This window comes from Leishmania martiniquensis, chromosome 32 (genome assembly GCF_017916325.1).
Source record: "Leishmania martiniquensis isolate LSCM1 chromosome 32, whole genome shotgun sequence".
NCBI classification, from domain to species: Eukaryota; Euglenozoa; class Kinetoplastea; order Trypanosomatida; family Trypanosomatidae; genus Leishmania; species Leishmania martiniquensis.
The window spans coordinates 1,359,389-1,376,935 of record NC_090167.1 but is presented as its reverse complement, the minus strand read 5'-3'; the positions used below and the strand labels follow the sequence as shown (position 1 = coordinate 1,376,935).

At 61.7% G+C, this 17,547-nt stretch overlaps 3 protein-coding genes across 3 annotated transcripts; all 3 read right to left on the bottom strand.

Annotated features, from left to right (window-relative positions):
- Nucleotides 1-1,006: 1,006 nt before the first annotated feature.
- LSCM1_02003 (uncharacterized protein) lies at nucleotides 1,007-9,391 on the bottom strand (the record flags this gene model as incomplete). Its single annotated transcript, XM_067319598.1, has 1 exon — nucleotides 1,007-9,391. The coding sequence occupies one exon, from the start codon at nucleotides 9,389-9,391 to the stop codon at nucleotides 1,007-1,009; it is 8,385 nt and encodes a 2,794-aa protein (XP_067176147.1).
- A 1,036-nt stretch (nucleotides 9,392-10,427) lies between these two features.
- LSCM1_02002 (uncharacterized protein) lies at nucleotides 10,428-12,248 on the bottom strand (the record flags this gene model as incomplete). The annotated part of the gene is made up of 1 exon (XM_067319597.1): nucleotides 10,428-12,248. The coding sequence occupies one exon, from the start codon at nucleotides 12,246-12,248 to the stop codon at nucleotides 10,428-10,430; it is 1,821 nt and encodes a 606-aa protein (XP_067176146.1).
- A 3,349-nt stretch (nucleotides 12,249-15,597) lies between these two features.
- LSCM1_02001 (uncharacterized protein) lies at nucleotides 15,598-17,385 on the bottom strand (the record flags this gene model as incomplete). Its single annotated transcript, XM_067319596.1, has 1 exon — nucleotides 15,598-17,385. One exon carries the CDS (start codon nucleotides 17,383-17,385, stop codon nucleotides 15,598-15,600), a length of 1,788 nt encoding a protein of 595 aa, XP_067176145.1.
- Nucleotides 17,386-17,547: the final 162 nt, after the last annotated feature.

Genomic DNA, 17,547 nt, shown 5'->3' with positions numbered 1-17,547 from the left:
GGCAGAGGATGGGCACGTTGGACAGGAAGCGTCTGTTCGTCGGCACCGATCGCATCCGCAGAGTGGTCGATCAGTGCCGCCTACGAACAAGAAGGGCACGGCCGCGAGGAAAGCGAAGACATGCCATATTTGTAGAGACAGAGAGAGAGGGAGACACGCGCGCACCCCTGGAGGGAGGGCCGGCGAGCACTCTAGTGCGCACCGCTTTCGCAAAAGAGAGTGGTCGTAAGTCTCGGAGAATGACAGGACGAGCGGTTATGCGCAGAGAAGCCCAGAGGCAGAAGGGGAAGGGGGAGGAGAGCGCTATACCAAACCACTCCCACAAGCAACCCTCACGAAAGGCCGCATCCACGACACGGCCGCCAAATTTGAGGAGCCTGGGCGCCGCACCTCCTTCACGCCTTCGCCTCCGCCCTGTAGCACGCGCAACCCCCCCCTCCTCCTCCCTCCGGCATACCGGGGAAGGAAGACAGCAGGAAGCGAAGGCCCGAACGTCACGGCCGCCAGTTAAGCACCAGGCGCACGGGAGCAAGAAAGAGAGGAGGAGAGAGGCGGGGAGGAATGCGAGGTACGGGATGATGTACAAGAGCAGCGCTTGGTGTGGGGGGGTGCTATTGGCTGCACCTTCGGTTGCTGCCTGTGCCACGGAGCAACTTTAAGAGTTCGTCGATATTTGCACCGCACTTGGCAGGGATGTGGGGGAGGGGGGAAGGCCGCGTCGCGCAGAATACGTGGACGAAGCAGCAAACGCACCTAAACGGTCAGATAAGGCGTGGCTGCTGCATAAAACCGCACAGGCGCAAGTCCGGGGGCACGATCACACAACAGAAAAAAGGTTCACTCGTGGTGTTGGCAGCAACCGCAGCGTGTGGCTATGACAAGAGAGAGCGGAAGAGAGAGAGGAAGGCCACCGAACAACTACCGCTACTAGACGCCCTTCATACGGCGACACCTTACTCTGGGAAGAGAGCGCCTTAAACAGCCCCACGCGTTCAATGGCCTAACGCTACAGCATTGTGTCTGGATCGGTGCTCGTCATATCGGCCTCCAGAAGATCATACATGTACGCCATGTCCACTTCGTTGTGCATGCCGACGGCCGTACTCACGGCGGCGCACAAGGTCGCCAGAGCCGCTTCGTATTGCTGCATCGGCGCCGCCTCATGTGTGTGTAGAGCGTGCGTGTTCAGCCGCTGCAAGAGCAGCGTGAAGGCCTGCGCAGCGCGGTAAACCCCATCCAGGCGCTGATAATGCGAAGACGGAATGTTATACAAGGGGCGCCTTAACCCCTTGTCTGCACTGGACGGTCGCACACACGCTGGCCATGCGCGGGGGAGAGAGGAAAGGGGAGCAGCCAACCAGGTATCGCAGTGTGGCCCGTCTGCCGCTGCACGGGGCTCGTGAACGCCGTTCACGACGGCGGTTGCGTTAAGGTGCTCAGCCACGCTTGGCGGCGATGCCTGCAGGAGGTGTAGCACTTCTAGATGACTCACGGCTGGATGGCGCCTAGCTGCATCCTTAATTGGCAAGTCACCCTTCACCACGGCAGTCTGCCTCCTCTGCAGTGCTGTGAGGCTCGCCAGCGCCGTGTCGTTGGTGAATAGCCAGCGGAAAGCGAGGGCGTGTGCTGGATACAGAGTGTAGTCAGTGTCTAGTACCTTCAATGCCTCCATCTGTGTTGCCGCGATCTCACGCAGCACACCCCATTCGGCAAGAGACGGCTGAGATGGCGACGAGACGCCTTTTTCAGCACTGTGGCCGCACCCGGTCAACTGCATGGAAAGCACACGGTACAGCTCGGGCAGGACCATCGGCCACAGCGACGCCACGAGAGACTCACGAAGACTGCAGAGCAGGACAACGCGGAAGGTGAGCAATGCAGCGCGCACCGGCTGCAGGAACAGCTCCTTGCGCTGAAGCTGGGCGACGGTGGGGCTAGCGGCAGATGAGAAGTGCTGGAAGGTGTACGTCAACTGCTCCCGTAGGAGATGCGCCAGCTCCGCGTGACGTGCCGACGAAACGCTCAGCGTGGCACCCGATGTACCAGCACTGCCGCCTGCCGTCGCTCCATTGCTCACGATGGTCATAGAAGGCTCGCTGAGGTGCATGGCATATGTGTAGAAGCCCAAGGTCCATAGTGACCGCTGCCACAGCAGCGCCTCTGCCTCACGCGACATCATCATTGCCGAGAACCGCCCTGGCGATGGCACCATGCGCTCACACATGAGGCTGTGAAACCCCGGATCCAGGCCACTCCACTGGCGAAGCAGCAGCGCCCACTCGTGCAGAGCGCTGCGGCTGTAGCGGAAGAAGTGCTCCGAGAACACCAGCGACAGCGTGTCGCGCTGCGCTCGACGCTCAAACGTGAGATCCGGCGCGAAGCCCGCAACAAGTGCCCGCAAAACACGCAGAGACGCGCACACCAGCGGCGCGCCCAGCACAATCTCCGCTTCCGAGGCGGAAGCGATGCCGCGGCGCAACAAGGGTAAGAGGGCTCGTTGCAGCATATGCGTCGCCGCATCCACCACGCGGCCGGCGTTGTCGACCATAGCAAGTGGGGATGGCAGCACCGAGCTCAGTGTCTGGGAGAGGAGCTGCATAGACAATAGTGTGCTGCTACACAGTGCAGCTGACGAATGAGCATGGAAGCCCTCCAGCAAGCGGCAGAGCACGAAGGAGAAGTTGCTGTTACGGTAGACTCCTGGCACGGTGATCGGTACGGCCGCGGTGCTGACGGAAGCTCCAGACTGCCGCCGCCTTCGGTCCCTCCCTCCGCCCCGCGGTGTCTGGGCCCCGACCTCTTCGTCCTTAGCGTACGCCACGATGCAGTACAATAAATGGAAGAGACAACGAAAGGTCAGCGTATCCGGTGAACGCTGCGACACGATATCCGCCAGAGCCGCCAGCACCGCTTCCGCATCCTTCTCTGCGAGCTCACCCGGCCGCTCGGCGCAGTGGCCCTCTAAGAGCTGATCCACGAAGAAAAGCACCTCTGCCGCAGGCGAGGGGTGCAGCGCAGAGAGCGCCACCGCTGACACCGCTGAAGCGCCGCCGGCCCTGCCCGTAGAGTCGGGAGCTTGTTGCGGCCGCGGCCGCGCCCGCCCTGCGTGCAGCTCCTTCTCACTCGCGGTACGCACAAGTGGGGTAACTACTGCCGTCACCTCATGAATCGATACCTCCACATCCACCAGCAGCACGCAAGCGGCAAGCTGCGCTTCGTGCTTCATTCGCAACGCCGTCACTTGCCCCTCCTCGCCGTTCGCGATCGCCCCCGCATCGCCGCCGCCCTCCCTGGACGCTGCCGCGTCACGCGCGCATTGCTTTCCGGTGTGACGCGCCGCTTGAGCGCCCACGCGTCGTTCCCGCTGCTGCTTGTCCTCAAACACCCACCACGCGGAGCTTACGGCGTACTGGTCGCACCAGCCACGCAGAAATGCCATCAGAAACGCTGGGCCAGCGGCGTGGTTCAACAAGCGCAGTAGGCGCCTGGCTTGCTCACGCAGGTATGCCTGCGGCCCATTGGACGGCAGCGGCTCTGCTGTAGTCGCCTGCCACCCGGCCCTCTCATCTCCATCTGTCTGCGCCGCCCACAGAGCATACACGGCATCTTGCGCCATCTTGCCTGGCTCAGAAGTGGCCGTGTCGCAGGCACGAATGCAACGCGTCGCCGCCGCCACGAGCCGAGGCAGCGCTCCGCGTAGTGGAGAGAGTACCGGGGAGCGGTCCCACAGTGTGGCGCTCTGCGCCTGTGCCACGGGGTCCTCCTGTGTGAAGGTGCTCGCGATCCAGCTCATCGACTCCCTTTTCCGCACGGCCACCACGTAATTTTCGGCATCAGCGACACGCGCCAAGTTGCACAGGAATTGTGCCACATCAACGAGGGTCGCGTAGCAGAGAGCCTGCGCAGATGCGCTGCTGTTAAAGGAGCACATCGCCAACGCCTCGCCGTCCCCAGCGCGGGCGCCTGCGAACACTTCGAGTGCGCTGAGAAGCACGTCGACCACCATTTCCGCCGATGGAATGAGGTCACGATATAGGTATGGCATGATGCCGCTGTAGAAGCGCAGCCATAGAGCCAATGTGTCCTCCCCCTCCCGTCGACACCGCGAGGAGGGGTAAGCAGGCTCGTCCTCGCTGCCAGGCCTCGCTGCTACGTCCTGACGGCACAGCACGCGCTCAACAACTTCGCCCATCATGGCGTACAGCGACTTGTTCGACAGCAACGCGGGCGGGGCGCGCTTGAGGTCATCGAGAACTGACGTACCGCTGCCGGTGTGGGCGACAGGCGCATCAACCGCACTGGAGGATGGAGGCACCACCGAGCCGGTGGTGCACGGATTGGACTTGTTGGCTGCAACACCGGGCTCTAGGAACGGATGCGGCAGCCAATGCCGTGATGCGACAGCGCCGTCCATCGCATCGGGCTGGTGTGTTGGCAACTTGTGTAGAGCTGCGGCGCCGCCTACGTCGTCCAAGTAGAGGACAGCGCCACGTATGTGGTCGAGCAGTACAGCTTGCACAGAGTACAGGTTCGCCTGCACGGCAAGCCGAAGCAGTGGCAGAAGTTGGGCCGCGGTGAACTGCCACGTGTATACCGCAGTCCTGTGCGGTCGCATGCGCGGGCCAGTTTGGCTCACCTCCAAGAGTCGGTTCAAGCACCCCACAGTGTCGAGCAGCGTGGAGCAGCGCGACTGCAGCGCGGCTGCAGACGCCTCCGCTAACAGAGAGGTCGACGAGCGGCCGGCGCTTGGACGGCGTAAGCACAGTTGGCCGCTCAGCGTATTTTTCCGGCACATATGTGCAGCGTGCACTGAAAGTAGCGCATGGCGCGCAAGGCTCAGCAGCAGCAACGCTGTCGCAGAAAAAAGAGTCTCTGTGGCCCCTTCACGTGCCGGCGCCGACGCTGGCGAGGCCGGAGGCAACGACGGAGATGTATCCTCGACTTCATCCGACGGCACAAACGACTGCACCTCCAGCGCGCGCAGCAGCACTCGCAATGAGTTTGGGGTGGGTGTCTCCATTGATTCCCGCACCCACTCCACCGCGGTGGGTAATTGCAGGAGAGCAAGCACGTAGCGTACCAGCTCCGCTGCCTCGAGGCAGCGGTACACGCGGGATACCGCGCCGAGGCCGGTATCTGTCGAAGCGCCTCTGACGCCCTTCGACCACTTGGATCTCGCATACGGTGTAGGGCCCGTAGCGTCTGTCGTCGGTGCAACAGTGGCGGCGGGCAGCAGCACCGTCAGCGGGACCGTGGACAACGCCGGGCTGCCAGCAGTGTGCGCCAGAGACGAGGCAGCAGCGGGGACGGTGCCCATCGCGTTCCTCCCATACTTTGACTCGCCACGAGCGGAACTGGCAGACGCCGGCTCTGCCACCAGCGGGCATAGGAACGAGAAGCAGAGAGGCAGCAAGAGGCTGCTCAAATCCCGCGCAGCGGCATGGCTGACGTACGCGCGTGCCAGCTGGCGTGTCGACTCTTCTATCCAGCCGCCGTGCACAAGGACGCCGCTAGGGACGTGCAGGAGGCAGTCAAGGGTTGTCACGTACCCCAGAAACAGCACACCGGGCTCCTGAAGCTCAACTTGGGTTGTTAGCGGAGGAGCGGTGCCGGATAAGCTTTGTAAGAGACGCTGCTGCGTTCGCATCTCCAACAGCTCCCGCTGCAGACAGACAAGGCGAGGAACGGCAAGGTCTGCTGGCGTCTCGAGCAGGAATGTGTCGAGGCATCGCGAGCACGCCGGCGAGACAGCGATGAGCATCAACAACGACGTTCTGCACATGTAGACCATGTCTGTGTACTGATCCGCCGCTGCCACGGCGCCCGATGGCACTGTCTGCAGCGCCGCGCCCCTCACTACGTCGTCACCGGCGCATCCCTCCCAGAGGCAGTGAACGACCGGAGAGAGACAGTAGGCGTCGGCGAAAGCCACGCCTTCTGTGATCCCACCTGCGGTTGGGCAGAGCGGCTCCAGCATGTTGTAAACCACCCTGGGCAGCAGACATCCACGCGCACGCTGAAGCGCGTCCAGGAGTAGCCGCACTGCGCGCGAGAAGAAAAAGGCTAAGCCAGCCGAAGCAGCCACGGCGGCGCCATTGCACAACGACTCGAGCCACACTGCTGTCTGCGTTGCCAACTCACGCTCTTGCGAGCCGCTACCGTCGTCAGACGCGGAGTTCAACACGACGCCAGAAACCGCTTGCTGGTGGCAGCGGAGGTGCAGCTGTGTAACCAAAGAGGTGAAGCGCAGCGTGCTGTGGTGCATGCGAGCCAGTAGCTTCTGCAGCTCTGGCGCGTGCTCTGGGAAGCAGGATAGCGCAACGGTAGGAACTGCTACATCACCCTCGGTGCCCGGTACGTCCCCGCTGTTGTTGCTGCCAAGCGCGCCAAGAGCGGCCGCCGTCAGCGCAGTGGTGGCGCTGCGGATGTGTCGCAGCACGCACGCGTCCGCATCAGTGAGAAACGAAGCAAAAAAGTCGACGGTCACTACCGACGGCGTGCCAGACGCACTCGCGGTGGCCAAGACACTGCTCAGCATCGGCTCCATCAACTGCTCCATGCGCTGCCCAAGTAGCCGAAGCAGCCCGCTAGCAGTGGACAGCAGCAGCGGAACTAGCAAGCGTGGGCTCGCTAAGGGCCACTGCGGTGCCGTTGCAGCTCCTGCCGCGGTGCCAGCAGCGTGCATCAGCACCTCCAACGCTTTCAGCACTTCACTCAGCAGCTGCGCAGCCTTCTCTGACCACCGCAGCGACGCCCGCACGTACTCCTGCGCCGGCACCGGATGATCCACTGTCGCACTCACCAAGACGCACTCCAACGTTTCGGCCGCTTCGTAAAGACTCTCCATCTGGGCGGAGATGCGCTGCTGAGCTTGAGTAACGGTAGCCACCTCGGCCTCCGCAGACACGGGGGGCGCGGCAGGGCAAGTGGCCTCATCACCCTCCTCGGCAACGGGGGTGCAAGGGTGTAGTACAGGCTGCAGCAACTCCTCAATGGTCTGCAGCACGAACGTGTCGCGCTGTACAAACGAGCCCCATGGCAGCACACGCAAGAGCTCATGAACCTCCGCCGTCCACATCTCAGCCGCAGCGCCGGCAAAGACGCCGTCCGACACACCATCCATGACAGAGCGCACCCCAGAAATCAAGCGGTTCAGCGACGGCAGCAGAAGAGGCGCCAAGTGCACGAGAAACGGCGCGCAGTCTGTCTCATCGGACTCCTCGGGGTCGGCATAGGTCGAAGGGGCCCCCGTGACTGGACTCAGCAGCGGTGCTTCCGCGCCTCGCTGCGTGCAGCGGTTCTGATAGCGGAAGAGCACCAGGATCGCTCGCAGCCACAGTGCAGCAACTTGCACGCTCATCGACACGTTCGGTAATGCGACGTAGTTGCCGTTTGCGTCGCCACCACCCAAAGCGGCCGCCACGGACGACGCGCTCGCCAGGCGCGGCGCAGTGGCTGCGCGGATCGCCTGAAGAGCACTGTGATCCAGGGCAGAAAGCACGGCTGGCACGTACGCTGTCGACTGCTGCGCAGGCACATTCCCACCTTTGCTTCCGGCCCAGCGCGCTTGCCAGTGATCGACAACCATGTTGAACCCGTGCGACACAATGTAGGAGGTGACGTCCTTTACGTACGGCATACAGGAAGGAGCGGCAGAGGCGCTGAGGGTGTTGCGGAGGTGCCCGCCATCACGCACGCCGGGTGAGGTCTCGTCGCCCGTGCCTGGTCGTTCCTTGGCGGTGGGGTCGACGGTGAGCCACTGAAAGATGCGCCGCGCCACACCCGGCGTTCCATACCGCGTGCCAAGCAGCTGCACGGCAGCCGCAACAAGGAGGGCCTTCATCTCAAAAGGAACGATGGCGCCACTGCTGCACCACAACAACGGCAGAGCGCCGGCAGAGCCACTAGTCGGCATGTTCGTGATGCCGTCAGAAAGCGCTGCCGGGGGAGTGTGGGTGGCAGTCGCGTAGTCACGATCAACCGATGTCAGCGGACACACCACAAGGAGGACGTCGAGTGCCAAGCGATGGGTCTTTTCGTGTATGTCCTGCAGGCAGTTCAGTAACGCCGACGCCATCGTCGCAGCATCGCCACCAACCCAGTCTGGCAATGCAGATGCTGCCGCCGATGTATCCGCCAGCGACGCCCACCCACCCTCTGCAGCCCCATCAGCAGAGCCGGCGGCAGCGCCAGACGCCAGGCCGCTGCCCTGTGTAATGAGCGCCTTCATAAAGCTCAGCGCAGGAGAGCGCAGCGCCGAGGCGTCTCGGATCAGCACCCAGGTGTGCGCGGGCAGCACCTGCCCGCCAAGCAGCTCTGCTGACCCGCCGTGTCGGCTCACGGAGGACGATGATGAGGCAGGAGTGTGGCACGCAAGCGTTGTTTGCATGTACTCCAGCAGGGCCATTGCACGTCGGTGAATGGGGCTTGTTTCAGACTCCTCCAGGCAACTAAGGAGGGCTGTCAGAAGCCCTTGTGCGCACGCGCGCAGTGCCGATGCAGGCAGACGTCGCACAACACCACAGTCGATGAGCTCGAGCACGTCCCCCTTTACCTGCATAGAGGCTTGCGGCAACAGCTCGAGCAGCCCCGGGAGCACAAACGGCAGGTCCTTCGTCATCGGATACGCTGAATTCGCGTAGTTGAGATAGCACTGCACCACCTCTAATGCCTTGCGCTGCACACCAACAACGCTCAGTGGGCTGAGAGTTCGAGAGAGGGCCTTAGCGAAGTGCAGCCCATCTGGCAGCTCCACCGCTGCAATGACCCCTTTGTAGTGCTTCAAGCACACCAGGAGCTGCCCCAGCAGCGAAGCTTGCGTTGCCCAGTCGGTGGGCAGTGTGCTATCCAGGGCAGCAAGGAGCCTACGCATATCTCGCTGAAGCGTCTGGTACTCTCGGCGCTCCTGCCACTTCGCAATGTCACTGGTGGACACGCGTGCCGATGAGCCCACATCCTGCAGGGGAGGCCGGGTGGTAGCAGGTCCGTCACGAATGGCAGCGGCACTGTTGCGCCGTGTTGATGGCCGGTGAGTAGACGAAGCATACGACTGCTGCTTGGGAGAAGGGTCTTGCGAAGCTGGGACGGGATGCGAAAGGAGTAAAGATGGCGCCACAGCGTCGTGCTGTCCGTGATCAACGGTGGCGTCCGCCTCTGCAGGCCATGCATTGGTACCCTCTGGGAATACGCCAGCATTGGCGTGCGACGCCTGTGCGATCTTGGGAGAAGCCGTGCTCTGCGTACGGCCCGGAGTCACACTATGGACACCGTTGGAGCCGGCAGAGGCAACTGACGCAATGGAAGCAATGGAAACCGCGGCCGGCTGCTTCAGTGCCGGTGGCTGCGAAGAATTCGCAGCTTGACCCTCACCGTTGTCAGATGCGTCGCTCATCAAGATACGGGCGGCAGCTGCGGCGGAGCCGGCCACCGCGTGGCTGGGGTAGAAGACGCGCACCGGTGAGTGAGACGACGCACGAGCGTAGATGTTTCGTCTCCGATGCCGCTGGTATCAGGAGGAGAAGAACGCACTTGGGGAGGCACTGAACAGCCTCCAGACGGGCGGCAGGTGATCTCCACAGTGCACAAGGGCCTTTCTCCGCAGGACGACTAGCAACAAAAGATGGAGAGAGAGAGCGAGAGCGAGCGAGCAGCAAGACCGCTGTGCACTTAAAGGCACAGAAATGCTTGCATGTGGGAGAAGGCCCGTGTATGCGCCATGGGTTCGCGCCATTTGGACAGTTGACAGCGCATAGCGGAGCCAACAGGACAATCACACGGCAGTGAGACAGGAAAGGGGGAGGAGCAGAGGAAATACGTTTACTTTACTGGACGCGCTTTTGTAGAAAGGAGTCGGCGGCAACGCCAAGCAGCATGGTCGGCCGAAAGGATGGGGGGGCGTGAGCGCGCGCAGCTCCATCGTCTTGCTGGCCCCCCTCCCCACATTGGCAACCGTCGCGAAGACGAAGAATAGCCCAATGAGAGCGACAAAGAAGAGGTGATGAGCAGCGCCATCACCTCAGCACGCGGAAAAGAGGTGAGCCCAGAGCAGTCAGCCCCTGGTGTGGCTCTCTCTCTCCACATGCGCATGCCTAGTCGTCTACAGGCTCGCACAGTCCGAAGAGCACCGCACATCCGCATACGGGTGCGATGCTCACCTTTTATTATGCCTTTGTGTCGCCAAGGCACTGTGTCGCCCACAAGAGACGATCCCACAATTCATTACACATCACGGGAGACACATATGAAGTGATACCAGCGATGGGCAGGGGGGGTCCGTTTGGCACGTTCGCGTGGAAACAGAAGCCAAACTGCAGGAAATATAAAGAGAGAGGAGGGAGAGAAATAGGAAAAAAGACGGCGCACAAGCACGCATGCGCGCGCGCAGAGGCGCGAGTGGTATAGAAAGATGCGTCCTCATCCATCCTCTTCTACTGGTGAAGATTTTCGTAAAAGTTGTCGCTGACGCGGCTGTAGCGGAAAGAGCCGCTCGCCCTGAGGCGCTCATAGGCGAAGTAACTGCCGGCAGCGATGCCACTGAGCACTATCAGCGCGAGCAATATGTGGGCAATGAGGCGCCACGCGACTCGCCAGCTGCTCTTACCGTCACTGTCGTCGCCACCACGGTTGCCGCTTGTATCGTCGGCGTTTGGCTTGTCGAAGTCCCAGGCGTCGGCTGTGCCGTAGTAAGCCTCAGTGGCTCCGTTGATGAAGTCGATCTTGTGGGCGGCATCCAGCGTGCAGTGAGCCGCATCCGCCCACTTACCATGATCCTTGAGCATCTTGAGGTTGTTCACGAGGCACGGCGTGAGCATCGCGGCAGGATTGTTCATAACACCTCTCCGCTGGCGCAGCTGCACCGATTCCCCGAGTTGGTGGAAGGCGATGGCGACCTGACTGGCCGCGCCCTCGGGCAGCAGCGCGTCGACGTCGGCGGTGATGAGGAGGATCTGCTGCGTGGCATTCACCGGGAGCCTGCGCGGCGTGAGCTCGCGCGAGAAAAGCGGGAACTTCGTGGCGGCAGCATGCAGAGACGAGAGGGAGGCAAGGTCAGGCAGGACCACGTGCTTTGCCGCCGCGCTGCTTCGAAACGAGTCGATGCTGCCCGGCAGAGCCACCTGGAGGAGGTCGTTGATGAGCCAGTACATCTGCACGCCAACGCTTTCAGGGCATTCATAGTTCTTGGAGCCGCTCAGGTACTCGAAGAGTCTGTTCAGCGCCGCAACATCCTTGTCACTGCAGCGCTGTACCCTGTAAAGCAACGACGGGATCAAGCTCAGCAGATCCGCCTTGCTTGCGATGAAGGGGTAGACGGGGTACCGCAGCATGAGAGCCAGCACCGCACGCAGTTGATCCGCAAAGGAGATGGCATCACCTTTGCCGGATGACCACTTAAGCCGTGATGCGCACGAAAGCTTGCCCTCTTTCGCCATAGTCATGATCGTCAGAAGACGGTTCCACGCCCCCGCTGTGGCGCCCAGTCGTCCCACGCACGCTGCCTGGTCATCGCACATGGCAAGGATGTGCTGCAAGGCAGCGTCCATGCCACCGCCGCCGAAGTAGTCGTACGCGTCGAATATGAACGGGTGTGCGTAGTCCAAGAGCACCATGGCTGCCTTGGTGTCATGGTGATACTGCAAGAGACGGAGGGCGAACAAGCTGCTCAAGCCCTGGGCCAACACCACATTGGGCCGTCCTTCGCCGAGGGTGCGCAGTAGCCAGTCGAGGTCGTGCGCCACCTGGGCCGCCGTGTAGTGAGAGATGTTGAGGGGACTGCCAGTGGTGCTTGCTGCCGCTGCCAGCTCGGCCGCACACTCCGCGGACATCCAACACTGTCCGTTGTGGGGGTTCGACGTATTGGCGCACCTCACGTACGATGGCGTTTGCTTTGAGCCACGCGGATGAACGAGAACGACATTAATGCCCTCACGGAAGATGTCCTTTGCGACGCTGATGTCCGGGTCATCGGCCAGCATCCACACCGTGAGTATGTTCTTCGCATTCGGGTCCTCCATCAGTGCATCCACCGTGAAGCCCAACTGGCCTTTCTTCTCCTCCCAGTACTGATACACCTGAATGGTGGAGCACACCTCATATGGGGAGATGCAGGTGCGGCTCCAGCTGGGTTTGGGCAGATCGCTGCCGGAGGCCATCACCGCCGCGGGACCGAAGGACAAGATGCAGCCAACGAGCATGGTGACAGTCATGGGCAGCGCCAGCGCCGCCGCGCGCGAGTGCAGTGAGAGTGCCATGGAGAGCGACGGCAGTGGGGGGACGAAAAAAAGGGGAAAGAGTTGTGGGCACACGCAGCCCAGCACAGAGACGTTTTGAGCGGAATGGTGAGCTGCAGGGAGGGGAGGGGAGGGGGTCAGATGATCGACAGAGCGAATCGCAGTGGGCGGCGAAGCAAATTAAGCAAAAAGGGGGAAGGCGGCCGTCGTGGAGGCGCTCGATACGGCGGCGAGACACAGTGGAGACGCGAGGGAGGGAAGAGGGGAGGGGGTTCTGTGATGGGATATCGATATTCTGTCACCAACGTGAGGGGGGAGGGGGGAAAGATGGTTGGGGACGCAGAGAGAGGAAAGAGTAGAGGAGGGGAAGAGAGGAGCCTTCGCCGCAACCGTGTGCGTAGCGTCACCTCAGCCGATGTCGAGGCCAGGTGCGATTCAGCCGCTGGCGCCGATCCTTGCTACTCCGCGCGGTGGTAAGACACTGCGTGTATAGGTGCAAACGTACTAGAGGGAGATGGGGTGGGGGGTGGACACTCCGCGGAGTGCTGGACCGCCCCATCCTTACAGCGTTTCGGCATCACGTGGTTCGAGCTGTGAATAGGAATGGGGATAGGGAAGGGGGTGGATGGGCGGTAACTGACGCGAGCCCACCCACAGCCCCGAACCGGTGGCCCGAGCTGATGCTCGAGCAGCGACATGAAGAAAACGCGGCACATCCTATGCAAAAGATGGCGCGGCGTATCCAACATTGACCGTCAAGTCGCGTATATCAAATAACCGGCGTTGTTCGGCAGCTGCTGTCCATGTCGCACAAGCTCATTTCCCACAAGCGCAGCAGATAAGCACACACACACACACGTACGCACACGCACTCCGCCCGCCTGCCACAAAAGAGAGAGGAGAACGCACCAGCGCGTTTTCAAGACGAGCGAAGCGGAAATTCCCCGCTTCCAAGCACCAACGAGAGGGGGGAAGGGGCGTCCGCGTATTGGCTGCGAAAGCAAACGAGCGCGAAAGGAGTGATCAGCGCGGGGGAAAGAGCACGGGCGGGGGCGGCTGGCGTATTCGCGCAGTCATTACACATGAAAAGACCTCAGCGTCATCGGGAAAAGAAACGGTCAAGGAAGATGGGAAGTGGGGAAGGAGAAGCCGGTAGAGTGGCGGCCACAGCGGTGCACACTGAACGCCGAGTCACTAGGCAGAATCGCTGTGCTGCTCGCGGCTGGGGGTAGAAAGAGGGGGCGATTGAATGCACGCGCACAGCTTGAGAGAGGTGTTGTGTAGAGAACAGGTAAAGCGCCGCAGGTTCAGTGGCATATGTATGCACTGTATGTGTGTGTGTGTGTGCAACTCAGGTGCAGGGATAGATGGAGGCAGCGCGTGTGCCAACAGGTGGGCGTGTGTGTTCGAAAGGAAGTGAAGGGCAGCGCCCTCATAGAGGTAGCGAGGGAAGCCCCGGCATGTCTCGAGTGCCTGTGCTTCGTGTTGGGGCGTTGTCGAAGCATTCATGTAAGCATCGGTGTGCCTGCGTTAGAGCACCTCTGTGCAATGGCCCGTAGTCAGTGGATGCAACGGTCGGCGACACCATCCACACTCTCCCCCCGCTTCCCTGCGGGCATCAGCCCCATTCATGTTTCGCTTGCCCCTCCACGGAATCTTTCGCGCAGCAGGCAGCTCGGGGAGAGAAGGGAAAGACAACTCCGGCGGCGTGAACGCGTTTCACACCATCGCTTCTTACGACAAGCGCGCGCGCACGCACGCACGCACACAGAGAGAGAGGGAGGAGAGGGGGAGAGGCGAGGCGAGCCGAATAGACGCGAAGCTACACTTTGGCGCAGCCACTCCTTTCGCTGACATGGCACCGTCTTCGTTTCAGAGACGCGGAGGAGGTGCGGGATGTGCCACGTCTTGAGAGGGTGCCATGGGGCGTGAGAGATTCCGGATAGGTATTCAGCGATGGAGTGGGACATCAAGATGACGGCGCAGCTGTCGTGGTGTTAGCTGCGGTTCTTTCCGTTTTCGAATGTGCTGTCTCTTTTTTTTCTTTAGAGCGAAATAAATAGAAAACGGCGGGACAGACAGAAGTGCGCGGGATGGACCCCTTTGCCCCTTTTAACGTGGCACCTTAGCGAGACCCTTTCCCCGCTCAGTGCGACACTGAACCACGCCGCCGGCAACGCGAACAACGAGGATGTAACAGAGAAGACAACAAAAACACGAGAGACAGCACGACACGCTCGTGTAGGAGGCAGCTGAGGCGCAGAGAAGTATTGTGTGCAAGTGCGTGTGCGCCTGTGTGGCAGGCCTGCGGGTGGGCAGCAAAAGTGGGGAATAGGAGACGAGCCAAGACGCGGCCGGCACACTAATGGGCAGGCCAGGCGCAGAGAGGTGAACGCAGCGGCGGCAAATTAGACCACCGCCCATGCCCTTCGACCTGCGCCGCGAAGGCGTGTTGCGTCCTTCAACAGAGCGCGGTAGGGCATGGGCTTGCGATCATGCTTACGTTAGTATGTGTATGTGGGCGTCGATGACGCGGAGTCCCGACAGCTGCTCCTGCATGCCTTGTCCCTTTCGCGAACAAAAATACGCCGCCACCACAGCCCAGTCTCCGTCAGGGTGTTCCCCCTTTTCTCGCCTCCCCCACCCTCCACACACACGCACACACACATTGACTCAACCTTTCACGCTCTGCCCACATAGCATACGCCTGCGCGCACACAGGCACAGACACAGCCGCGCGCTCACCGGTTCACGAGCACCACCACCAGCGACGATCGCCGACACGATCAATCACAATGCGGCGATCGAACATCACAAAATCTCACCTAACGAGGGTGGAGAGCAGAGTGGGAGGGAGGGCTTGGCCGCTGGCATCCGCCAGCCTCTATCCAGCCCTGACCCGTGGCATGCCTGTGAAGCACGCCGTGCCTGGTGGCAAGGTTGAAGCCAAAAGGCACGACACGAGGGCAATGGCTGGCGGGTACAAAGAGGAGAAACAGCGATAGGAACGCAGCAGAGGGCGAGGCGAAAACTTCAGAGTTGAGGAGAGGGAGATCGATCGCACAGGCGGCCGGTGCACACAAAAGTGGCGAGAGCAGCCGGTAGTCCAGCTCCCTCGTGATCCATCCAGCCTGGCCGCACCTCACCTCTACGACGCCCTCCGCACGTTTAGCCGGCTGTTCTATGCCTCCTGGACCCTTCCTCCCCCCGCTTCATCACACACACACACACACCTCCTCCTTTGTTGCCCCATTCTCCACTCATCTGCCCACCCTTACACACACGCACAGACGCTTCTCGTTGATGAGTCAGTAGAGATTGAAGAGCAGCCCCCAAGCCTGGTCCCTGGTTCGCCCTCCCCCCTGTTGGCCTACGCCTTCTGGGTGTCCTCCTTGGCCTGCTCGCTCTCCTCCACGCCGTTCTGCTGCTGCATGCTCGTCGTGTCGATCGCCTGCTTTTGGCGCAGCTTCAGGAACGACTCGCCCTTCTTCCTCAGCGCCCTAGCCTCCTCTGCCTTCGCATCCGTCTTGAAGAGGAGCAAGAGGGCGGCACGGCGGAAGCATATCAGCGCATCCTCCTCGAAGGAGTTGGGCTCAGCTAGTCCTTCCTGGCACTGACTCAGGCAGCGCTCCGCCTGCTCCAGCCAGCGCTGGTACTCGCTTTCCGGCGCACGCGCGGCCATCATCACAAAGATGCGTGACAGCATCATGAGGGCGTCGCGCTGCTGTGCTGTGATGATCTCCTTCAGCCCCTCCACTCCACCGCTGGGAACGACGTTGGTCACCGCCAGCAATGAGGCGATCGAGTCCTTGGCAACCTTCACGCGGCGCCAAAACTCTGCAGGGATGGTGCTCTTGAGCGCGTAGTTGATCTGCAGCGACGCCAGCGCGTGCAGGGGGCGGGCGTAGGAGACGTACTCCTCGAAGGTGTCGATCGGCACGTCGAGGTCCTCGCAGTGGAAGGTGGTGAAAAAGAGGATGTGCGCCTGGATGGCGAAGTCGGCAGTCGGGCTGAAGACGTAGAGGTAGTCGAGGCAAGCCGCCGCTAGCGGCGCGCAGCCTTCCAGAATGGCGCTGCGGTTCACCTCACGCAGCAGCACACAGGCAAATCGTGCCACCTCCTCCTGCGTTGGCGACGACGTCAGGTCCGTGGACGACACAACACGATACTGCAGGCCTTCCTGTCTCGCCGACTTGAGCACGCTCAGCGTGAGCTCCATCGCATAGCCGAGGGAGTTGTTGGGGTCAACGAGCACGCTGAAGGTACCCTGCTCGAGGCAGCGCCACCACGCCACGAGCGCCGACCCGTCCGGCACCTCCGTCACCACCTCGCCAGACTGGCAGCGGTACTTGTCATACAGAAGCGGGCACAAAAGCCTATGGTTCCGCTTCATGTGCGCGTTCATGCAGTCCCGGGAGCAGTAGTGGGGCACCTGGCAGTGCTCGCACGTGTAGCCGATCGCATAGACGGGATCGAGGCAGTGTGCGCACCGGTGGCCGTAAAAGGGCTTCAGTAAGAACCGAATCGTCTGCGGCGTCTCCACCGCCTTCCCTTCCGCCGTCACCGTGACCGCACCCATGTACCACCCACAGGACTTGTGCCCCGAACAGTTCAGCACAACGTCCGTCAGCGTCTCTGGCTCCGCGAGTCCCAGCACGGCCGCCTCCAGCCGCGGCATACGCACCTCCAACCCGAGCATGGACGACGACGGCACGGGGCCCGCGGTGTCGAGTCCCTCGACTTGACGGTAATAGCTCCCAATGGCAACACTACACCGTCGATCCCTCTGGTGTACCGATACAATCGGGATGCCGTCCGGTGACGTGGAGCTCTGCGCTGGCGTGCCGTCGCGGTTGATGCCGCGAGCCATTCCGCTGGACAGCGACGGTGTCGGCGAGAATACCTTCGCGTCACCCTTTACAAAGAACATTTCATTTTCCACGTCCACACGGATCAGCATGTGCCATTGGCTGAACTGGGAGAGAGAGCAGCATGAGCTGCCGCTTGTGCTGGGCTTGCCGCACTCCGACGACGCCGGCGCCGGTGACGAGGGCGAGGAGGACGTGTTTGCTGCAGTGCTGGTTGCCTTCTCCGCCGGGAACACCGTGGAGAAGTGCATGGTGTAGAGGCCCGAATGGCCCTCGCGGCCGACGTCCATCCTTCACACCTCTGCTGCCTTGCACTGTGCGTTGGTGGGGCAGAGAGGAAACAGAGAGAGAGAGAGCACGCGCGGGCAAATAGGGGAGCGCAGGAGAACGCGGAAGGAGCGCGTGCGCGGATGTCGGTGAGAGGGCGGTGAGCGATGTAGTTGCGGAGGACG